The sequence below is a fragment of the Mobula hypostoma genome, chromosome 14 (assembly GCF_963921235.1).
Source record: "Mobula hypostoma chromosome 14, sMobHyp1.1, whole genome shotgun sequence".
NCBI lineage: Eukaryota > Metazoa > Chordata > Chondrichthyes > Myliobatiformes > Myliobatidae > Mobula > Mobula hypostoma.
In genome coordinates, this window is record NC_086110.1 from 14,522,062 (window position 1) to 14,548,063 (window position 26,002).

Sequence of the window (26,002 nt, forward strand, 5' to 3'; positions counted from 1 at the left end):
TGTATATTTTTCAGTTCTAAGCAACAGAAGCATTACTCGGTTTGGTACTTACACATCAACTTCACAAAGCAGGCAGTAACGATTCCGGATACTAGTTTTGTGTGCTCTGTGGCGAAACACTGGGGGTAATTTTTTATATCCCTTGGCCCGAACGCTATCATCAGCTGGGTCAACGGTGGCCGCAATCACATAAAAACCTAAGTGCCAAGTAAAAGCAGCACTAAAATACTAAAACGGGTTAAGGTTAAAATGTTCTGAATGCTATGGATGAAATTTTGTAACTCTTTGCACGTCAGTTTTAAAACACTGAAGTAAAATTAGACATGACCAAGCCAAATAACAACCACCTATAATTTTAAAGCTGGAACTACTAAATACAGTAGTTTTATACACGTATTAAGACACGCAAGTCAGCTATTTCAGCTTTGATCCAAGTTAAATGCCTTGCATTATTGGTGTTAAGCTGGTCAAACCAACACCCAAGTAAAATAGTTTAATCAATTTGATCCATGCTAATATTTCTTAGGACTGTAAAAGTGAATAGTTCCAAAATATATGCATGAATATTGAAAAAACATTTGTAAGTTCTTCTAAGGTGGTAAAATCATTAGGCTGCTTGTATTAAACCCTGCTCTACTAAAGAGTCGACGTCTCAGTCCTAACTAAGGGCCTCGGCCCAAAGCATCAACTCTTTATTCTTTTCTATAGATGCTTTATGGCTTGTTGAGTCCCTCCCCCCCCGGGGGGGGGGGGGTGGCCCATTGTTTATTTACTATTATATTCTTTAATGTAGTTTCCCCCAACTTATGTTGCATGTTTTGTAGTGTATTCAGATATAAAGCTTAGATTTAATATTGAAGCAAATCTCTGATAATACTGACCATTCTTCCTTAATATTCTGTCATTAATTCATACTTCCTTGTGGGTTTTTCAATCTAAAGGTTCTCATAATTCATAAATTTGTCCTGCATGTCTTTGCAGCTCAGTCACTTTGCCCACCCACATGCAAATGAAGGTGCACCATGATTATATTATAACTGTTGCTGCATATAAGGAGGAGGGGTAGGATTTAGATCAGCCTTAAGGGGTTAAACACAAGTATAGTTGTGGTTCAGAAATTGCTGATGCTGCTGATATGTTTGCACGACACTCACACCAGCGGGAAAAATAACGAGAAAACCCCTTCTTCCAGAGAGAAGGTGTCTGATCCAGTAGACTGGTAAGACATACTTCAACAGAGCATCATCAAATTTCATGGTGTTGTACCTGACGAAATTTAAACAAGTTAAAGTAGTACGGTTTAAGAGCGCCACAATGGGGGAGAGGGAGTTTTAGAATTAGAACACCACGTTTTAGGTGGACTAAAGGTGTACAACAAACAGTGAGCAACAAAGTTCAAAGTTTCACCAGAATGAATTTAGGGAGTAAACCCATGGAGGGATATGAAAGTTACACTGGACTCAGAAGTCATGCAGACCCTTTATAAACATATGCATCACATTCAGTACTGGTCATCCCATGACAGCAAAGATGTGAAGGTTTTACAGAGTGCAATAAAAAAAATTTATGAGAGTGATTCCTGGAATGTGATACAACAATTAGAGATATTACAAAAGTTTGCACCACTTTTCTTAGAGGACTCTTGAGTGTAGATTTGATAGTGATGAGGTGTCTGGACAGAGGGGATAGTAGGAGGCTGTCCCCTTTGGTGAAGGGATAAAGAACTAGAAGTCACAGGTACAGCTGAAGTCAGAAGTTTACATACACCTCCAAACATTATGGCCAAACAGTTCAGTTTTTTGTTTCATCAGACCAGAGGACATCTCTACAAAAAGTAAGATCTTTGTCCCCATGTGCACTTGCAAACTGTAGTCTGGCTTTTTGATGGCGGTTTTTGAGCAGTGGCTTCTTCCTTGCTGAGCAGCCTTTCAGGTTATGTTGATACAGCACTCATTTTACTGTGGATATAGATACTTGTCTACCTGTTTCCTCCAGCATCTCACAAAGTCCTTTGCTGTTGTTCTGGGATTGATTTGCACTTTTCACGCCAAAGTACGTTCATCTCTAGGAGACAGAATGCGTCTCCTTCCTGAGCGGTATGACGGCTGCGTGGTCCCATGGTGTTTATACTTGCGTACTATTGTTTGCACAGATGAATGTGGTACCTTCAGGTGTTTGGAAATTGCTCCCAAGGATGAACCAGACTTGACATCATTTTCTGACCTCAATCTGATAGAAATTTTGTGGGCAGAACTGAAAAAGCGTGTGCGAGCAAGGAGGCCTGCAAACCTGACTCGGTTACACCAGTTCTGTCTGGAGGAATGGAACAAAATTCCAGCAACTTACTGTGAGAAGCTTGTGGAAGGCTACCAAAAGTGTTTGACCTAAGTTAAACAATTTAAAGGCAATGCTATCAAATACTAACAAAGTGTATGTAAATTTCTGACCTACTGGGAAAGCGATGAAAGAAATAAAAGCTTAAATAAATCATTCTGTCTACTATTATCTTGACATTTCACATTCTTAAAGTAGTGATACTAACCGACCTAAGACAGGGAACGTTTTCTAGGATTAAATGTCAGGAATTGTAAAAAACTGAGTTTAAATGTATTTGGCTAAAGTGTATGAAAACTTCTGACTTCAACTGTATATAACTAAGGGAAAATCAATTCAGAGTTAATTAAGTTAATTAATCAATTAAGTTGACACTTAGCCCAAACATCAGAAAAGGGAAGAAATGTGAATGGCCAGACTGGTTCAAGCTGACAGGAATGTGACAGTAACTCAAGTAACCATGCATTACAACAGTGGTGTGCAGAAGAGCATCTCTGAATGCACAACATGTCTGAACCTTGAAGTGGATGGGCTCCAGCATCAGAAAGCCACACTAAGTTCCACTCCTGTCATCAATAAAGTGGCCAGTGAGAATCTGGAATGAGAGTAATCTGCATATGTGATACAGGCAGCTTCCATTCTGTCCTTGCATAAATAAATAGAACATAGAATAGTACAGCATAGTACAGGCCCTTTGGCCCACAATGTTATGCCGACCCTCAAACCCTGCCTCCCATATAACACCCCACCTTAAATTCCTCCATATACCTGTCTAGTAGTCTCTTAAATTTCATTAGTGTATCTGCCTCCACCACTGACTTAGGCAAAGCATTCCACGCACCAACCACTCTCTGAATAAAACCTTCCTCTAATATCCCCCTTGAACTTCCCACCCCTTACCTTAAAGTCATGTCCTCTTGTATTGAGCAGTGGTGCCCTGGGGAAGAGGCGCTGGCTATCCACTCTATCTATTCCTCTTAATATCTTCTATACCGCTAGCAAGTCTCCTCTCATCCTCCTTCTCTCCAAAGAGTAAAGCCCTAGCTCCCTTAATCTCTGATCATAATCCATAGTCTCTAAACCAGGCAGCATCCTGGTAAATCTCCTCTGAACCCTTCCCAATGCTTCCACATCCTTCCTATGGTGAGGTGACCAGAATGGGACACAGCACTCCAAGTGTGGCCTAACCAGGGTTTTATAGAGCTGCATAATTACCTCACGACTCTTAAAACTCTATCCCTCGACTTATGAAAGCTAACGCCCCATAAGCTTTCTTAACTACTCTATCTATCTGTGAGGCAACTTTCAGGGATCTGTGAACATGTACCCCTAGATCCCTCTGTTCCTCCACACTACCAAGTATCCTGCCATTTACTTTGTACTCTGCCTTGGAGTTTGTCCTTCCAGATTGTACCACCTCACACTTCTCCGGGTTGAACTCCATCTGCCTCTTCTCAGCCCACTTCTGCATCCTATCAATGTCCCTCTGCAATCTTCAACAATCCTCTACACTATCTACAACACCACCAACCTTTGTGTCGTCTGCAAACTTGCCAACCCATCCTTCTACCCCCACATCCAGGTCATTAATAAAAATCACGAAAAGTAGAGGTCCCAGAACAGATCCTTGTGGGACACCACTAGTCACAACCCTCCAATCCGAATGTACTGCCTCCACCGTGACCCTGTGCCTTCTGCAGGCAAGCCAATTCTGAATCCACCTGGCCAAACTTCCCTGGATCCCATGCCTTCTGACTTTCTGAATAAGCCTATCGTGTGCAACCTTGTCAAATGCCTTACTATAATCCATATAGATCACATCCACTGCACTACCCTCATCTATATGCCTGGTCACCTCCTCAAAGAACTCTATCAGGCTTATGAGACACGATCTGCCCTTCACAAAGCCATGCTAACTGTCCCTGATCAGACCATGATTCTCTAAATGCCCATAGATCCTATCTCTAAGAATCTTTTCCAACAGCTTTCCCACCACAGATGTAAGGCTCACTGGTCTATAAATACCCGGACTATCCCTACTACCTTTTTTGAACAAGGGGACAACATTCGCCTCCCTCCAATCCTCCGGTACCATTCCCGTGGACAACGAGAACATTAAGATCCTAGCCAGAAGCTCAGCAATCTCTTCCCTCACCTCATGGAGCAGCCTGGGGAATATTCCGTCAGGCCCCGGAGAATTATCTGTCCTAATGTATTTTAACAACTCCAACACCTCCTCTCCCTTAATATCAATAAATGGTGAGGAAAATCTTGTAAGGCTGCAGAGAAATGGCCAATGTGTAGAACTAACAAGCTACTCGAATGGAAAACGAGTATGAACACAATTCTCCAAATGATCTCCTCCTATGCTGTAACCATTCTATGATAGAGTACCCTTGTCTGTTTGCCTGCAGGGACAGGTAGTCCTTGCTCGCCATTTGCAATAACATTTCCTGGTCTTGTAGTTACTTTAATACTTTAGACTCTACTTTATTACAGAAAAATGTGCTAAATCAGAAGAATAAACTTAATTATAAAATTCATGCAGTATATTTTTACACAATGATTAATACCCACTTCCACTACAGTTCTTTATCAGTTCAAATGCACCTACATTTCCATGCTCACCAAAACTGAAACCAGCATCTTTGCATGATGCAACTTGCAAATAAAATCTCTGCAAGGAAACAGATTAAACCACACAATTACTTCCTTAAACGTGTACTAGTAAGGTCTTACAGTCCTGTTAAAAAGGATACAATGTAGCCAGCAGGTATCCAATGCCGTGGAAGAAGAGGGATAAGTACACCAACTACAACGATAAGAAAATACAGGTAGGCTGACCAAGCCAACATCTGATAGGGATGTGGTGGCCAGTTCCAACCGTTGATCTTTGGGCGCCTGGGGGTGCAACGTCTTTGAGTACGACGATTTTCCTCTGGTGCAGTTTCACTACCCTCCATCTGCAATGTAACATCAAAAAGTCATATCTAAGCTAACGTTGAAATAGCAATGAAGGTTATGTAGTTCCACTGTCGAGGCAATTCAGTTTACACTGCGTTAACTTTATACCCAGTCATGAGTGTAAAATGAATTCTCATAGTAGTTCTTATGTAGTTTCAATTCACTTTCTATAAGACCATAAGACAAAGGAGCAGAAGTAGGCCATTCGGCCCATCAAGTCTGCTCCGCCATTTTATCATGAGCTGATCCATTCTCCTATTTAGTCCCACTCCCCCGCCTTCTCACCATAACCTTTGATGCCCTGGCTACTCCGATACCTATCAATCTCTGCCTTAAATACACCCAGTGACTTGACCTCCACTGCTGCCCGTGGCAATAAATTCCATAGATTCACCACCATCTGACTAAAAAAATTTCTTCGCATTTCTGTTCTGAATGGGCGCCCTTCAATCCTTAAGCCATGCCCTCTTGTACTAGACTCCCCTATCATGGGAAACAACTTTGCCACATCCACTCTGTCCATGCCTTTCAACATTCGAAATGTTTCTATGAGGTCTCCCCTCATCCTTCTAAACTCCAAGGAATACAGTCTAAGAGCGGACAAACGTTCCTCATACGTTAACCCTCTCATTCCCGGAATCATTCTCGTGAATCTTCTCTGTACCCTCTCCAACATCAGCACATCCTTTCTTAAATAAGGAGACCAAAACTGCCCACAGTACTCCAAGTGAGGTCTCACCAGCACCTTATAGAGCCTCAACATCTCATCCCTGCTCCTATACTCTATTCCTCTAGAAATGAATGCCAACATTGCATTCGCCTTCTTCACTACTGACTCAACCTGGAGGTTAACTTTAAGGGTATCCTGTATAAGGACTCGCAAGTCCCGTTGCATCTCAAAACTTTGAATTCTTTCCCCATTTAAATAATAGTCTGCCCGTTTATTTTTTCTGCCGAAGTGCATAACCATACACTTTCCAACATTGTACTTCATTTGCCACTTCTCTGCCCATTCTTCCAATCTATCCAAGTCTCTCCGCCGACTCTCCATTTCCTCAGCACTACCGGCCCCTCCACCTATCTTCGTATCGTCAGCAAACTTAGCCACAAAGCCATCTATTCCATAATCCAAATTGTTGATGTACAATGTAAAAAGAAGCGGCCCCAACACTGACCCCTGTGGAACACCACTGGTAACCGGCAGCCAACCAGAATAGGATCCCTTTATTCCCACTCTCTGTTTCCTGCCAATCAGCCAACGCTCTATCCACGTATGTAACTTTCCCGAATTCCATGGGCTCTTATCTTGTTAAGTAGCCTCATGTGTGGCACCTTGTCAAAGGCCTTCTGAAAATCCAAATATACAACATCCACTGCATCTCCCTTGTCTAGCCTACTGGTAATTTCCTCAAAAAGTTGTAATAGGTAAGGAATCCATGCTGAGTTCTGCCTATCTCGTCATATGCCTCCAGGTACTCTGTAACCTCATCCTTGACAATCGACTCCAACAACTTCCCAACCACCGATGTTAAGCTAACAGGTCTATAATTTCCTTTTTGCTTCCTTGCCCCTTTCTTAAATAGCGGAGTGACATTTGCAATCTTCCAGTCTTCCGGAACCATGCCAGAATCTATCGACTTTTGAAAGATCATTGTTAATGCCTCTGCAATCTCCACAGCTACTTCCTTCAGAACACAAGGGTGCATTTCATCTGGTCCAGGAGATTTATCTACCTTTAGACTATTCAGCTTCCTGAGTACTTTCTCTGTCGTAATTGTGACTGTGCACACTTCTCTTCCCTGCCACCCTTGAGTGCCCGGTATACTGCTGATGTCTTCCTCAGTGAAGACTGATGCAAAATACTCGTTCAGTTCCTCTGCCATCTCTGTATCTCCCATTACAATTTCTGCAGCATCATTTTCTATCGGTCCTATATCTACTCTCACCCGTCTTTTACTCTTCATATACTTGAAAAAGCTTTTATTATCCTCTTTGACATTATTTGCTAGCTTCCTTTCATAGTTAATCTTTTCTCTCTTAATGACCTTCTTGGTTTCCTCTTGTAAGGTTTTAAAAACTTCCCAATCCTCTGTCTTCCCACTAATTTTTGCTTCCATGTATGCCCTCTCTTTTGCTTTAACTTTGGCTTTGACTTCTCTTGTCAACCACGGTTGCATCCTTTTTCCACTCGAAAATTTCTTCTTCTTTGGAATATACCTGTCTTGCACCTTCCTCATTTCTCACATAAACTCCAGCCACTGCTGCTCTGCTGTCTTTCCCGCCAGTGTCCCTTTCCAGTCCACTTTGGCCAGTTCCTCTCTCATGCCACTGTAATTTCCTTTACTCCACTGAAATTCCGACACATCAGATTTCCGCTTCTCTATTTCTAATTTCACAGTGAACTCAATCATGTTATGATCACTGCCTCCTAAGGGTTCCTTCACCCCAATCTCTCTAATCACCTCCGGTTCATTACACAATATCCAATCCAGTACAGCCGATCCCTTAGTGGGCTCAACAACAAGCTGTTCCAAAAAGCCATCTCGCAGACTTTCTACAAATTCTCTCTCTTGAGATCCAGTGCTGACCCGATTTTCCCAATCTACTCGCATGTTAAAATCCCCCACAATTATCATAACACTGCCCTTCTGACAAGCCTTTTCTATTTCCTGTTGTAATTTGTAGTCCACATCCCTGCAGCTGTTTGGAGGCCTATAAATAACTGCCATCAGGGTCCTTTTACCCCTGCTATTTCTTAGCTCAACCCATAAAGATTCTGCACCTTCCGATCCTATATCACCTCTTTTTAATGATTTAATATCATTTATCACTAATAAAGCCACACCTCCCCCTCTGCCTACCTTCCTATCCTTCCAATACACTGTGTATCCTTGGATGTTCAGCTCCCAGAGATGTGCATCCTTTAGCCAGGTCTCAGTGATGGCCACAATATCATACCTGCCAATCTGTAGCTGTACAACAAGATCCAAGACTTTTGATAGCATTTTAAAAACATCTCTCCAAAAGTTATCTAGCTTTATACAAGACCAAAACATATGAGTTAAAGCGGCCACCTCAATATTACATCTGTCACAAATAGGATTAATATTGGAAAAAATACGCACTAGTTTATCCTTTGACATATGGGCCCGATGGACTACCTTGAACTGTGTCAGGACTGACGGGCACACATAGATGAATTATTAACCAAATGAAATATTTTACTCCATTGATTATCTGAAAATGACTCTTGAAATTCCAATTCCCAAGCACGTTTAATTTTATCATTAGATATCATTCATGAATTCAATAACTTTATAGATTATAGCTATCAACCCTTTTTGAAATGGCTTAAACTGAAAGAGGGTATCTATCATATTAGGTAGATAAGCAGAAGGGTAATTTGGCAACAAACCACATAAAAAATTCCTAATTTGTAAATATCTAAAATAGTGTATGTTAGATAAATCATATTTATCCACTAACTGAGAAAAAGACATTAAACAATCCCCTAAAAACAAATCTGAAAAAATTATTATTCCCTTGGTTTTTCAAATTAAAAAGGCCTTATCCAAAATTGATGGTTTAAAAAAAATTAAGATGGATATTACTAGAAAGAATAAAATTACTTAACTCAAAAAATCTACGAAACTGAAACCAAATTCTTAATGTATGTTTAATAATGGGATTAAAATCTTGTCTACTGATCTTAGAAAACAAAAAAGGAAGAGGAGCTCCCAGTAAAGAGGCCAAAGAAAACCCTTTCACCGAGTTTTCCTCCAAATCCAACCTTGAAGGACATTCATGTATATCTGAATAGTGAATCCAAAAAGTAATATATCGAATATTAATTGCCCAGTAATACATTCTAAAATTTGGCAAAGCCATACCACCATCCTTTTTTAATTTCTGCAATAAGGGTTTACTCAATCTAGGATTTTTATTGTTCCAAATATAAGATAAGATTATGGATTCTATTCTGTCAAAAAACACTTTAGGAACAAAGGAAGGAACTGCCTGAAATATATATAAGAATTTCGGTAAAACTATCATTTTAATAGCATTAATTCAACCTATTACTGATAATGTCATAGGCGACCATTTAGAAAGCATTTATTTGGTGTATTCAATTAATGGAAAAAAATTATATTTATAGAGGTCCCTAAAATTTTTAGTAATTTTAATACCAAGATAGGTAAAGTAATTTATAGCAATACTTGATGATTTGGATCTGAGTGACTATTAATAGGAAATAACTCATTTTTATGTAAATTTAATTTATACCCAGAAAATCTACTGAATTCAGAAAATATAGATAACATAGAAGGAATAGATTTCCTAGGATCTGAAATATAAACTAACAGGTCATCTGCATATAACGAAGCCTTGTGTATTTTGTCCCCTCTCTTAAAACCCTGAACAGTATTAGAATCTCTAAGAGCAATAGCAAGGGGTTCTAAAGCCAAGTTAAATAATAAAGGGCTAAGAGGACATCCCTGCCGAGTACTCCTATATAATTTAAAATAGGGAGATTTTTGATTATTAGTTATAATGGCAGCCATAGGGGCATGATAGATCAAATTGATCCAGGAAATAAATCCCGGGCCAAAATTAAATCTTTCCAAAACGTCAAATAAGTAAAACCACTCCACCCTTTCAAAGGCTTTTTCTGCATCAAGGGAAACAACACATTCAGATTCTTTGGATGGAGAAGAGTGAATAATGTTTAATAATCTTCGAATGTTAAAATGTGAATATCTATTTTTAATAAATCCAAACAACAGGAATTCTGCAGATGCTGGAAATTCAAGCAACACACATAATAACAGTAGGTAAAATATTCTCAAGTCTATTAGTCAAAATCTCAGAAAGAATTTTAAAATCCACATTCAATAGAGAGATTGGTCTATTGGAAGCACATTCAGATAATATTTATCTTTTTTAGAAAGTAAAGAGATTGAAGCTTCATAAAAAGTTTTCGGTAGAGTCCCAGAGGATATAGAATCAGTGAAAATTTGACATAAATGAAGTGTAAGTATGTCAGTGAAAGTCTTATAAAATTCCACTGTATATCCATCCGGTCCCAGAGCCTTAGCTGATTGGAAAGAGGATATAACTCTTGCTATTTCCTCTTGTTTAATAGGTGCATCTAATGTATTCATATTTGTTCCACCCTTTCCTTAAAGAGATCTTCACTAGGCATGACTGAATAAACCTTATGTTTTTTTAATCCTATTAGTACTCAGTAAAAGTTCCGCCTTAGTTTTCCTTATTAAACCTACTGAGTATGAAATTATCTGTCCCCTAAGAAAAGATTTCATCGAATCCCAAATAACCAAATTTGACATTCCCTCAGTTGTATTTAATTCAAAAAATAGAGTAATTTGCTCTTTAATAAAATTTACGAAGGTTGAATCTTGTAACAAGGAAACATTAAGTCTCCACTGAGGTATCTGAATATTCTCAGAAAACTTCAAAGTTAGTTTCATAGGTTCTGACAACACAATCACATCATATGCACACTCAACAACAGAGGGCACCAATCGCGTGTCCAGCAAAATATAATCAATTCTTGAATATTTGTGGTATACATGTGAAAAAAAGAAGTCTTTTTCTTTAGGATATTTAAATCTCCAAATATCCACCAAACCGTATTCTAATAAAAAAGAATTAATACAAGTCGCAGCTTTATTAGGAAGCGACAGATTGGTGGACAATCTGTCAATCGACGGATTGAGACAGCAGTTAAAGTCACCGCCCATGATCGACTTATATTCATTTAAATTCGGCAATACAAAAAATAATTTTTTTTTAAATTCAGGGCTATCTATATTAGGTGCATATACACACGCCAAAGCCACCATTTAACCACATAACAGACCAGTGACAATTAAATATCTTCCAATTAAATTAATAACAGTATTAAAATGAACAAAAGAGATTTTAGAATTAATAAAAATACATACCCCTCTTATTTTATTTACTGATAAAGAATGAAATAAGGGTCCCTTCCAAAATTTAAAAAAACGAGTTTCATCCTGCCTGCGGACATGAGTCTCCTGCGCAAAATAATATCCACACAAAATGTTTTTAATTTCTTAAAAATCTTTGTGCTTAATAGGTTGCTTCATACCATTTAAATTCCAAGATATTATATTAATTTTATTAAGATCCATATTTAAAGTTTAATTTAAAAATTTTATAAACTAAGCTAATGTGCAGGCGCCAACTAAATCCGAAAAAAGGGAGAAGCATGACTCGATCAGAAAGAAAAGCAAAATGATTGACAAAAAAACCCTCAGGACTGCCCAGTCAAAAAAAACTAATTTAATAGACGGACCCTCCTCCCCCAGAAACCCAAAAACCATCCAACAGGTGAATGGCATGCTGTTCTAATAACCTTTAACCCCTGTTTCCAGCTAGCAGCCCCTGCTTACAAAGTAACACATTACCACCATGAAAAAGACATAACAAAGAATACATAAAGTAAACAGATTCCAAATATTTTCATATTATGTCTAACAACAGTTAAGACCAAATTACCGACGGCCATCTTAAATCCATTTAAAATACGCAACCATGTATTCAAAAAAAGGATAAATCCAACCAACTAATATACAACTAATTTTAAAGGCTTACAAATTAAAGAAAAAAATAAGTGAATACATATATGTTAAATTCAAAACTACATTAACTATTAAAGTCAACCAAATCCATATCTAAGCTCTCGTAAAACATATAGTGGACTTTCATCGAAACCGTAACAAACAACTCCCAACTAAAAATTAACTCAAATCAAAGAAAAAAAAGTAAATCTATATACATTAAATCCAAACCTATATTAACTGTTAAAGCAAACAACAACAGATCTAAGTGAGTCAACCACGTCCGTGTCTGGGCACTCATAAAACGTGGAGCGGATTTTCATCAAAGCCGTTACAAACAACTCCCAGCTAAGGATCCACTTTTCAAATTGCTTACGAAATGGACTTAAACTCCTTTATAAATTTCCAACCGTCTTCTGGAGAGCCAATACATCTTAGACGAGCTGTATAATGCAGAGAAGGGCAACAGTTAATCTTAAAAAGTTCAGCCATAACTTCCTGCTATTTAATTCTTTCAGCATAAATCTCTGGGGTAAAATTTTCAACTATACGAATCTTAACTTCATTATAAATTAGCTTTCCCTTTTCCTTGCATCCCGAAGAACAGCTTCTTTGGTTGTGAAATAATGCAAACACAGAATTACAGGACGTGGTTTCATTTCAGCTGAAGGTTTAAGACGTGGAATTTGGTGGGCTCTGTCCAATATTGGACAGGCTTCGAGAATGTCACTAAAGAGTGAGTATAACATGTTCGAAAAAAACTTTAATGGCTCACTGAATTCCGTATTTTCAGGCAAACCCAGTATGCGTAAATTGATCCTGCTACTTCCGCTTTCCAGATCAATCGTTTTCTTCTTAATTCTTGATAACTCCGAAGTAGTCTCATTAATTTTCTTTTCCATAAAAGCCATCTTCAAATCCTGCTCTTTAATAGTTTGAGACTTTAACTCCTGTTCTCTTTCAATTCTGTGAGTGCTCTGCTTAAGCATCAGATATTGATCTTCCAGATTCTTCAAAGATTCCTGAACAGCGAGAATAGTTTTTTCAAGCATTTCACTACCGTTTGTCAATTTATCGATTTTGGTATCCATCGTACCGATCTTTGCGTTAATAGCTTCTATTAAAGACAGCATTCTTTCTGAAGTAGAAACTTCCTCTGATTTCTTTGTTTGTTGAGCTTTGGGAAGAGTTTTGCCACTTCTTAATTTGGTTCCAGATCGAATATCAGCCATCGTAATTAAATTGTAAATCCTTCAGCAAAATTAATAAATCTTCAAACTTGAAACGAATCTAGCAATGGAAAGTAAGTTGTAAAAGATGGAGCTATGACAAAAACGTCTTACTCCATGAGCTGCCAAGTGGAGACTCGGCCTGTATCCTAAGGAACTGCACTATATATTTAAATCAATAATCCTGAGACCCTTTCTGCAAAATACTGCTAATGTTGTTGTATTTTATTCCATGATAACTTTAAAATCAACCATGCTCACTTAATTGTATATTGGACACCATATATATATAGGCCCCAAGTCTAGATCTGGCACTCAGCAGCCCCCCATAAGAGCATTCATGGACAATCTGACAGTGATGGCAACATCCGTCCCTGGGTGCAGATGGCTCTTTCAAGGGCTGGAACGGCTCATCTCATGGGCAAGGATGAGCTTTAAACCAGCCAAGTCCAGGTCTCTGGTCCTGAAGAAGGAAAGAGAGGCTGACCGGTTCCGCTTTACCCTGGGAGGGAGCCAGATTCCAACGGTGACAGAAAAACCAGTCAAGAGCCTAGGCAGGATCTTTGACAGTTCCCTGAAGGACACAGCCGCACTTCAGCAAACTAGAAGCAACTTGATAACCTGGCTCCCTGCGATTGACAAATCGGGGCTTCCAGGAAAATTCTAAGCCTGGATGTACCAACGCGGAGTCTTGCCAAGGCCACCCTGGCCCCTTCTAGTCTACGAGGTGTCAATGTCAACAGTGGAAGCTCTAGAGAAGACCATCAGTCAGTTTCTCCGGAGGTGGTTGGCGCTGCCCCGGACCTTGAGCAGCATTGCCCTGTATGGGCAATCCACCACGCTGTAGCTCCCCATCAGCGGCCTATCAGAGCAATTCAAAGTCACTTCAGCCAGGGAGGTTATGATGTACCGAGACACCTCTGACGTTAAAGTTGCTTCTGCAGAAATCCGTGTAAAGACCGGAAGGAAGTGGCAGGCACAGGAAGCTGTCGACAGAGCGGAAGCACAGCCGCAGCACAACATTTTGGTGGGCACTGTGGCGGTGGGGCGAGCAGGACTGGGCTGTTTTCCCAAACCATGCTACAAAAAAACCCACGGAAAGGAAAAGCATCAACTTGTTCAGGACAAGATATGAGCAGAAGTGGAGGAAGAACGATACAGCAAGATGGCCGGCCTGGACTAGATGGGAGCAAGTTCACCTAGACAGAGCTCTGGAGAGCCGAACCATTGCGCATCAAGTTTCTCATCCAATAAGTTTATGACGTTCTCCCAAGCCCAGGCAACCTGCAGAGGTGGGGAATGGCAAACACTCCAGCATGCCAACTGTGCCAGAAGAGGGGCACTTTGGAGCATATCCTCAGTTGCTGCCCGAAGGCGTTGGGGGAAGGGTGATACCGCTGGCGCTATGAGCAAGTCCTAAGGTCCATGGCAGATACGATCAGCACAGCTATTCAAGACAGCAAAAATCAGTACGCTCCCAAACAGCCCATCACCTTTATTAGAGCGGGGGAGAAGGCTCAGCATCGGCCTAGCTCCTCGGGAGGGCTTCTTACCACTGCACGAGACTGGCAGCTCCGAGTCGATCTAGAGAGGCAGCTCAAGTTCCCAGAGAACATTGCAGCTACTATGCTCTGCCCAGACATGACGATAATATCGGTATACAAAGCAAGTGTCCTGCTGGAACTTACTCTCCCCTGGGAAGACCGGATTGAAGAGGCCAACGAGTGCAAGAGGGCTAAATACACAGATCTTGTTGCAGAATGCTGGAGCAATGGCTGGAGAGCTTGCTGTGAGCCAGTCGAAGTTGGGTGCCGCGGCTTTGCTGATCATTCATTACAGCGGACTCTTAAACCCCCTGGAGTCAAAGGACTGCAGTGCAGAAGAGCCACCAAGAACATTCTGGAGGCTGCTGAAAAGGCCTCTTGGACACAAGTCAGGGGCTGATCACCCCCGGCTGGGTTGACTGGGCGAGGGTGTCTGATGATTAAAGATCCAAAACACCCTATGACCCTGGGTTCATCACTGAAGACATGTCCAAGTAGCACCAGAAGGTACATTCTACAACTGGACACCTCACCAGTACATGCTCAACTATTTCTTACTGATTACAATATTCACACCTCCCATTATTGTGGTTTCTTCATTAAAAACAATGTATTACTTAACCTTGTGTGCTCAAACCTCAACCTTATCTTGATATAATCACCTCCTCCCCACTGCATTCCTCAGCCATCCCACTTCTTTCTGGATATTATAAGGATGTCTTCCTCTTCTCTCCTCATCAAATTGTTTTCTCCACATTTTTTAAACTTCATTTTTAATAATGTTTTCATTTCTCCTTTACTATAATTTATTTGAATGTTCGCTTCAGCTCGTCTAGTTGCCTCCTTTGCTAATTTATGCACCTGCTTGTTCCCTGTAATACCAACATGTGCTGGAATTGACATAAAACATACACAGAGTCCCATCATTTGAAGTCTAAACAAGGTTTGTACTATTTCACACATAATGTCTGGTCCTGCCTCTAACTGTAAATCTCTTAGACTGCTGATTGTTGTTCTAGAATCAGACAATATTCCAACTTTCCCTAGTCGCACTTCCTCTACCCACTGCAAAGCCGTCATTTCACCTGTATACACTGAGAAAACATCATCTATCCTTACCTGCTTTTTCATGTTAAAATCAGGCACCACGGGTCCTACCCCTCAACAATTATTACTATTTCTGAAGTATCAGTGTACATATCCATTAACAATTCCTGCTTACAGAAGATTCAACTATATTTTGATTTAAAATCACTTTGCTATTTCCTGTTTGCTTTTGAATAATTTATGATCTACCTCTGGTGCTTACCACACACCCCAGGGAAAGGCACTGTACCATTCACAATCTTATTACTAATCCCTGTCCTTTCTGCTTTTCCTTCAATAATCCATGCAAAACTTTTGATTTTCTTTCTTTCCTTTTCCCAGCATGAATCTAAAAGCTTTGTAGTTGGATGATTTTCTCCAGGTTCTTGTAGGTGTACCCAATATGTTAACACAAGCTCTGTTCTTCTCAGTTTCAGAGGTGTCTCTCCCAACTCCACCTACATTGCCACCACTGGTGTTGTCCTTATTGCCCCACTGGTTAACCTTAATGCTTGACTTTGAATTATATCCAGCTTATTGAGCACACAGTGTGATGCTGATCCATATACCATACTTCCATAGTGCAGTATTGATCTTATTAATCCCATATAGCTTACTGTCAAGGATTTCCAATCAGCTCCCCATTCCTTTCATATTAAACACCTCATAACATTTAGCCCTTTCCTACTTTTGGTTGTTATTCTTTAATATGTGTTGACCATCCGAATCTTTTATCAAACCAAATTCCTATAAATTTAAAGGCATTCACACTTTCAAATTCTGTATCATAAAAGTTTTAGTTTTAAGTGTTGTTTTATCCTCTATGAAAAACACTATTTTGGATTTCTCTGCTGGAAATCTGAATCCCCATTTTCATGCCCAATCTTCCACCTTAACTTTTGCCTCCTGAAGTCTCTATGTTATAAATTCTACGTTCCCACCCCTTTTCCACATCACTCCATCATCCACAAATAATAATACTCCAATGCTACTATTTATATTAGAAAAGATATCATTTATCATCATAGCAAATAATGGTGGTTGTCCATCGTATCCAATGATGACAGGAAACCTGTGCAGGAGAGTTTTGAAAATGGAAAAACTGTTGCACTGGGACAGTTCTACTCTCTTGACCTCAGAAGTCTGGGTCCAGTGCTACAAATAAGTGTCATAAGCTGGGGTCTTCCTTGGTTGTAGTGGACAACCATCACATCTTCTGTGCTGTGTCATGCATTTTGCACTCCATGGAGTGTTGCAGTATCACATTCCTAGCTGATGGATCTCACTGTAGATCTCATCTGCTCCGGCTGCTGCAGCTGACTTTGCATGCTAGGACGGGCATGTCCCTAGCAAATAATAGTGGACTAACAACACTTCCCTGAGGGGCTCTATTTTCTAATTTGTTTACCTGACATAGATTTCCCTACGGCACCACAATGGATCTACTAATTAAAAAACCTTCTATCCTATTTAGCATTCAACTTCTAATTCCCAATTTATATAATTTAAGACCAAACCTTCCTTCCACATCACTTCATATGCTTGCTCTACATCAGAAAAGACTGCTCCTATGCTTTCTCTGTTCAACTGAGCCCTCCTCACCTCATGTTTTAGGCATCAAACTGAATCCATGGCTCCTCTTCCACTCCTAAATACACTCTGATATTTACAACTACCCCATCTTGTTTCAATGTTATATGTCAATCTCTTATTAATGATTTTTCCATGGTTTTACATAAACATGAGGTTAATCCTATTGGTCATTTTCACTATGGACATCTAGACCCTATACACCTCTATCCCCCACAAGGAAGGCCTCAAACTGTTTGTTCTTTTCTGGGCACTTCCACCCTGCCCTCAAATTCACCTGGTCCACTTCTGACAACTCCCTTCCCTTTCTCGATCTCTGGAGACAGCTTATCCACTGATGTCCATTACAAACACACAGACTCTCACAGCTACCTAGACTACACCTTGTCCCACCCTACTACTTGTAAAAACGCCATCCCCTTTTCTTAATACCTCCGTCTCCACCACATCTGCTCTCAGGATGAGGTTTTTCATTCTAGAATGAAGGAGATGTTGTCCTTTTTCCAAGAAAGGGGCATCCCCTCCTCCACCGTCAACACGGCCCTCAACTGCATCTCTTCCATCTTACACACATCTGCTCTTACCCCTCTCTCCTGCCACCCTACCAGGGATAGGTTCCTCTTGTCCTCACCTACCACCCCACCAGCCTCCACATCCAGGACATAATTCTCCGAAATTTCCGCCAGCTCCAACAGGATCCCACCACCAAACACTTCTCCCCCCCCCCGCCCCACTTTCTGCTTTCTGCAGGGATCTCTCCCTACGTGACTCCCTTGTCCATTCGTCCACCTCAACTGATCATCCTCCTGGCACTTATCCTTGCAACCGGAACAAGTGCCACACCTGCCCCCGCATCTCCTCCCTCACTACCACCCAGGGTCCTAAACAGTCCTTCCACATGAGGCAACACTTCACCTGTGAGTTTGTGGGGGTCATTTACTGTGCCCGGTGCTCCCGGTGTGGCCTCCTGTATATCAGGGAGACCGCTTCGTTGAGCACCTACACTCTGTCCGCCAGAACAAGCGGGATCTCCCAGTGGCCACCCATTTTAATTCCACTTCCCATTCCCATTCCAATATGTTAATCCATGGCCTCCTCCACTGTTGGGATGAGGCCACACTTAGGTTGGAGGAACAACACCTTATATTCCATTTGGGTAGTCTTCAACCTGATTTCTCTAACTTCCAGTAATGCCCCCCAACCCCCCTCCCCTTTTCCCTCTCTCACCAATCCACTTCTCAGTCCTCCCCCTCCAGGTTTCACTATCACCTGGTGGTTCTCTCTCCCCTCCCCACACCTTTTAAATCTACTCCTCAACTTTTTTTCTCCAGCCTTGCTGTAGGGTTTTGGCCGAAATGTTGACTGTACTTTTTTTCCTAGCCTGCTGAGTTCCTCCAGCATTTTATGTGTGTTGCTCAGATTTCCAGCAAATGCAGATATTCTCTTGTTTGTGCTCTATAACTTTCTGTATAGTTAGGATTTTTGTTTAGTTTATGTATTGGAACTATGATTGCTTCTTTCCATGCTTTAGGAAGTTTCTCTTCTCCCCCATACATGACTAAATAACTTCCTTCCCTTTCTCACTGTAATTAGATAACTTAGTTGATGCTTCCCGGGGATATTTCCTTTGTCTTTCTAAAACACTATTAAATTCTGTCATGGAGAACATCACATTTAATGTACCCTCAAAATTTCCACCCATCTCTAATGTTTTTGTGCTTAATGCTCCCAAGTTCTCTAATAATCTTTCCTCTCTTCTCCGTTTCCTTCATTACTCGTATTGTCAGAACTGTGTATTTTAACAAAAGTATGTACTAGCATTTCAGTTTTCTCTACCTTTGATACTACAGCTCTCTCTCCATCATAAAACACTGGGAATCCAATTTCCCTGGTCAGATTATTCATTCTTTTATCACCTCCCAAACTCTCTCAGTATGTGTCTGTATTCCTCAAGTTGCAAAACCTACTCCAATTTCCATTTTTTTTTACTACTGTTTGCATTTTTCTGTACTCGAGTTAATTTCTGCAAATTGTGCCTCCTCTTTAAACACTCTAACTGGTCTATTGCAATGTCTTTCGTTTGAGCTGTACTCTACTTCCTTGGTATACTTATTGCTGCCGCTGTCATTATCCCTTCTACAATCTTGTCACATAAAAGATCTACATGCTGATTGATTTCAATATTCTGTAATTCTTTATCACTTAAATCTTTAAATTTTCCCCAGTCAGCCTTTTCAAAAGCCAGCGTTCCAGCATACTTCCTGATCTATCATGATCTCCATTTCGATTTGACATAATGATAACTGCCTATTGTTGTTTCTTTCAAATCCTCCCATCAACATTTTCCTGATAACGGTGCTGTAACTAATGTTAAATAGATTGTTGATTCAGAACCTGCATTAAAATTTACTTTTGCCCCACTTCCTACATCTAATCATGCCAGATTTTCCTCTTCCATAAGCTCTATCACTGCTCCATTAACGTTATCATGCTTCCCACATATACTGTACTTCCCTGGGTACCAATTTGCTTCTCCAAACCTTTTCCTAATTTTTTACAAGGACTATTGACATTAACGATTTTAATTGTAATTTCCTTTGGCCATTCTTTGGTTACTAGGTACTCCAGCTCTTCTCCTTTCTTCAGCTGTCAATTTTGTAAAAGCTTTTTTAACAGAAGTCGCGCGCGCACACACACACACCACACACACACACACACACACACACACACACACACACACCTGCCCCCCTTGCAATAACTCTCTCATTTCTTACACTATCATAACCATTAATTACAAAATCTAGTGTTGGGTTAAGCCAACTTTCTTGCACACATATCACATCTGGTGTCTTAGCAAAATCTCTCACATGACTCTTAAATTCCTGTCCAACAGCTATTCAACTTCCAGCATTCATTGGAAGAGTTTACAGGATGAGCATTAGTTACCTTGCAAATAAACCTCAAAACTTGGATCATTCCAACCCAGTTCTACCTGCACTTGCTCCCATGATAGCTCTCTTATATTCAAAAACCTCACTGCTGCCTTCACCATTGTTTTTTTTCTTCTCCAATTTAGTTTTTGCTGTTCATAACAATAACATTTACCATGAAAACTAATTTATCTGCACTAATCACTAATGCTGAATTATTTGACTGACCTTGTCTTGCATTTGCATTATTTCCTTTTTTAATTCTTCACTTGTTGTTCACTATCCAAACCTTTTCCACATACGACATATTACGCTGTCCCTTCAATTGTTGGACATACATTGCTTTTTTTCTAATTTCACATCCCCCATTGGATACTGTCTGGGCCCCACCACAATGACATTTTACCAGTTCACCTTGTCTGCACAGTTCATACATGCGTTCCCCTCCACATCCACCACATCTCTGCCTTCCTTTACATACCGCTGCTACATGCCCATTTATAACACCTAAGTGGCAGTGGAACATAGGCTCTGACACTAAAGCATATGAATCCAATGGTTAGTTTTTCTGCTAAGATTGAACCCTGAAATATTAATATAACAGATGTGCTATTGACCTTTTCTCCATTCCTCACTGCTTTTAATCTCTTAATTTCAGTCACCAATCCTGCTTTAATATTTTTCTTTAGTACCTCTAAGTTTTCTCTAATTGGTATTCACGTTGTCACCTCTTCAATACCATTTTTCCACTACACTCTCTTTTCCATAACCTCTCTTTTTGACAATATTTAGTACCTTCATTACTTTGTCCCTCTGTTCCATCACACAGAACCTTTGCAATACTTACATCTCCTGTTACCTTCTTTAGATTGTTAGTCACTGCTAGTGGACTCAATGCATTTACTTCACTGCCTTGTTTAGACTTACACATTACTTTACACTCCTCTCCTGTCACCTTCTTTCAAGTTGATCATTGTTCTCATCATCCTTATCATTTTCTCCTCTACTTCCACTTTTCCTATCTGTCTGCACTTTCTTCCACTCCACATGTCCCTGACATCCTTCTCTTCCATTCCAGAAAGACTATCTGCCAGCCCGACCCGCTCACAGTTCAGATTATGCCAAACCGTCACACCCTCCCTTCTAGTTTGGTTGTCTTTCGCCCAGTTTGATTCCTTCTACACCCATTTCTGTTTAACGCGTTATGTCATTGATCATTAGCCCCTGTTATTATCTTTGTTTAATCATGTGCTGAGCTATATGCTTACAAATTAAGTTTTTACATGGTACTTGTGTTAATAAGACACCAAAAAAAATCTGTGTAACCTTTAATTTTTTGGGGAAATGAATCTAAAATTCTCTCTTTTCTACTAGCACACTAATACAGAAGACAAAATAAACATCTAAATCAAAATTTATATTAAAAAACTCTAGGGTACCCAAGACCTTTGGACAGCACTACAGGAATGAGGAGAGAGGTTATGAAGGGATATTAAGTTAAACTGAGAACTGGCTGAATGCTTAACCAAACAGCCCTTTGTGCAGAAGAATCTAGTATAATCTCCCCATGTTCTTTTAGTAATCTGAAAATGAAAGGCAGGAGGGAGTGAGGTACACCAGCTGTTTGAGAAGTGACGTCCAGCAACCTCGTGCTCAACGTCAGCAACACCAGGGAATTAATTGTGCACATCAGGAAGGGGAAGCTGGGAGAACCCACACCAGTCCTCAACGAGGGGTCTGCAGTGGAAAAGGGTACGCAGCTTCAAGCTTCTGTGTGTCAGAGAATCTATCCTGGGCCCAAAATATTGAAATAAAGCACCTTCGTGGCTATACTGCATTAGGAGTTTGAAGAGATTTGGCATGTCACAAATTTCTATAGTTGTGTGGTGGAGAGCATTCTGACTGATAGCACAGGATCGATAGAGGACACGGAGAGATGTAGACTAAGCCAGCTCCATCATGGGCACAGGCCACCTCGCCATTAAGGATATCTTCAAGAGATGGTGTCCCAAGAAGGCAGCAGCATCTATCATTAAGGACTCTCACCACTCAAGCATGCCCGCTTCTATTAATTACCACCAGAGAGGAGGTACAGGAGCCTCCTGCCTCTGCCATCAGATTTTTGAATAGTCCACAAAGACAACTTCATTAGTTCTATTTTTGCACTATTTATTTTGTAACTTATAGTAGTTTGTATCTTTGTGTTGCACTGTTGCCATGAAAGAACAAACTTCATGACTTAGCAGTCAGTGACAATAAACCTGATTCTAATTTTTATCTTTCAGTCAGCCACACTCCTGTTTTACTAAAACCTCCCAAATTCAAACAACATATTTAGATTTCATTTAACATTCTCTTTGTGAAAACAAGTTATTTTTAAGTCTGTCATAATATATAAAACCTTTCATTCCGACAAATCATTCTTTTCTGTGCCTTCTCCTTAGCTTTAACCTCTTTCCAAAAGCATCCAGCACTTTCCTGTTTCTGGAGATAAGGAAATTACTCCATATATCCAAACAGGCCCATCCCATTCAGTTTAAAGAAGCGAGTGGTGACCACACTGAAACATTTTTGCAATAGGCTTTAAGAATCTATGAGCCTTGATGTTATTCTGAAAATAAAGACCTAAATCTAAGGAGATGACGATCACTTAGGACTGAGTGACAAAGACCTTTTCACTGCGAGGGTAAAAAATGTTTGAAATTTCCCAGCCCATCAGCTTGTAGGCACTCAGTGTGACTGATAGCTTTTTGAAATGGAAGGTAACTACGATATTATCATGTAGGTAGCAACTGGAAACTGTTTTAAATATATAAAGTAATTTAAAATTCTTTCTGAAGACTGCTGAGATTGAACAGTTGATATAAAGCCTGAAGAGCTATAACATGTAATCATTCTGCCAAAAGCTGTCAGTCTCGGCTATGAAGATAGTCGATCAGCTCCAATGCATTGGGACAATGGAGAATCTCATAGATTTAGAAGCACTGCAATGAAAAGGCAAACTCCCGACCCAGTCCAAAATGTGAGTGAAGAACTACAAGAGTTCCACTACAGGGCACATATTCCTCCCCTCTCCACTTTCTGCAGCGATCACTCACCACAACTCCCTTGTCTGCTCATCCCTCGCTAATTCCCCTCCAGGCTCTTATCCCAGCAACCTGCTCCTACTCATCATCCCTCGCCAGCATTCAGGGCCCTAAACGATCTTTCCAGGAGAGGCAGCTTTTCACATGTGACTCCATCAGCACCATTTATTGCATCTAGTGCTCCCAGTGCGACCTCCTCTACATTGCAGAGACCCGAAGCAGACTGGGGGACCACTGCATTGAGCACCTTCTCTCCAGCTGCCCCAACGGTCAGGATATCCTCATGAGCAGCCATTCAATTCCACTTCCAATTCTCACACTGATGTATCTGTCTACAGCCTCCTCGACTACCACGTTAGAGTGTTAGGCTTGCTAGAAGCAATACCATCCTGATAGACTCCAACCTGCATCAACATCACAGCCCACCACCTTCATATTCCTCCCTCTGATTCCTCACCTCCTTCCCTTTATTCCACAACTGCCCTCTCCTATCAGATTCCATCTTGATCAACCCTTTGCCTCTTCCGCCCATCACCTGACAGTAACCCCACTTACCTACCTTCCACCTGGATTTGCCCATCACCCATCAACACCTCCTCCCCTCTGGCCCTTTCCTTCTGGCTCATGTCCTCCTCCCTTCCAGCCCTGATGAAGGGATTGTCCATTTCCCTCCGAGCTGCTGCCTGACCTCTGAATCCCTCCAGCATCCAGCACGCGTGTTGCTGCAGATTTCCAGCACTCCTAATCTCTACTATCTCTCTACTGTCCCTTTGATCAAAGGTCAAAGTATATTTATATAAAGATTGCATGCAGTAGTCAACCCTGAGACTTAAATTCTCCACAGACAGCCACAAAACCCATTCAAAAAAAAAACAAACATTCCCCCTGCAAAAAAATCCCTTGAACAGCAACAAGAACATCACCCCCCCCACCGCACAACAAACAAATCCTGCAAACAGCAACAAGAACATCAACCTGAGCAACATACACAAAATGCTGGAGGAACTCAGCAGGTCAGGCAGTATCTATGGAAAAGAGTACAGTGGGCCAGAAACGTCAACTGTACTCACTGCCTGGCCTGCTGAGTTCCTCCAGCGTTTTGTGTGTGGCTTGGATTTCCAGCATCTGCAGATTTTCTCCAGTCTGTGACTGGACATCAACCTGAGGTGGCATTGTTCACTGGCACTATCTGGGCCAGAAGAGTGATGCCAGCAGGCTTCAAATGTACCAGGACTCCTTGATACCACAAGCCATCGCAGACCCTGAAGTGCCTCAATGTTGGTCACTCTCACATCACTACTGGAAAATTGCTGTCTCATTACATTTGCACCTAGACTGTGTGATCCAGGCAAAACCAGGCATGGGCACCCAAGCCCAGGTTACGGGAGATTGTCCCATATGACAACACTAATACTTTGGCTGACACGGCATATAACGATGATGAAGATGAATACTTGTGCTGACAATTGAAAGAAAACTGGCTAGGGTAGTTTTACACTGTTTCTGTGAACGTCATACCTGGTCACTTCTTCACGCGTTCGGGAAAGTATTATACTAGACGAGGTTGGCGACAAGGCAATTGCAATGCAAGTTTACAAAGTGCGACACTCCTACCTTGGGCCGTGACATTGGCTCTGGGTCTGATATCCTTACAAAGCGCGAAGCGGATCATTATGGTTAAATCCGTTACCGTGAAAAATAACTCGGTTCAGCAATACACAACCATCCCCTTCCCACGGACAGGCAGCCCGACCCGGGGCTCGGCACTGATTGCAATCGAACCGGCCGGACGGCCACCCGCACCATCCCGGAGGGCGGGTTAAATGACCAGCAATGATTTCACCTGGCATGAACCCTGGCACAGCGGACAGTGACTGCCCGCCCTCTCTACTCCCCAAGTGGAAAACACATCCAACCTCCATACCTCTCAACGGTGTTCTGAGCCATTAGGACGGTAAACACCCACGGTCACCACTGTCTACGTCTCAAACTTCCTTCCATCGTGACGCGACAATACAGCGGACTGCGCCTGCGCGTCCCTACGCTCGCGGGGCGTGGGAGAGGGATTGTGCTGAGAAAGGATGTTTTCTTCTTCCAACTCCTTACCCTCTCTGATCGTCTGCCCGCTCCTCTGCTTCCCAAATAGTCCCAGTGTTTTCCGGCCCTTTCTTAACCCTTGAGCACTTTCATACTTGCCAACGCCCCTCTTAGGCACAATATACTTTCCGGCGCCCCCATAGTGTAAAAACAAGTCTACCCTAGGCTAAAGTGATTCTGCTTTAAATTTTTATCGGTCTTTAAACCTATCTTACACACTACGTTGTACAGCATCTTCGCTATCATTGTGACCTTTGAACTTGAAGGTTTTTAGCAAGAGTTGAAATATCTGGTTCAAGTTGCGGTAGCAAAAGGCTTAAGTCCCCACGCGTTACAATGTCCAAGCGGTTTCTCTTTTTTTTGTATGTGGTTCACTGCACTGAAACCTTTCAACAAGGTAGGAGGATGGAAATGCCATGAAGAGCAGTTTGGCTCTTCTCCAAAGACCAGAAAACTTTGTATGACAGTGTAACCACACACCACAAAAGCCAACATTTTTGAAAAAAAATTACTCACCATTTTGAATTTTGATCATTT

At 41.1% G+C, this 26,002-nt stretch overlaps 1 protein-coding gene across 2 annotated transcripts in view; it reads right to left on the reverse strand.

Moving 5' to 3' along the window:
• The window catches only part of LOC134356448 (palmitoyltransferase ZDHHC1-like), a 58,376-nt gene extending 32,986 nt beyond the window's left edge, over positions 1–25,390 (reverse strand). For both annotated transcript variants that reach the window (XM_063067400.1, XM_063067399.1), the window contains exons 1-3: positions 25,293–25,390; positions 5,094–5,297; positions 53–228 (exon numbers count right to left, since the gene is read on the reverse strand). In XM_063067400.1, the coding sequence (XP_062923470.1) occupies positions 53–228; positions 5,094–5,297 (380 nt within the window). In that variant the 5' untranslated portion in view covers positions 25,293–25,390. The remainder of the gene's footprint in view (positions 1–52; positions 229–5,093; positions 5,298–25,292) is intronic.
• Positions 25,391–26,002: the final 612 nt, after the last annotated feature.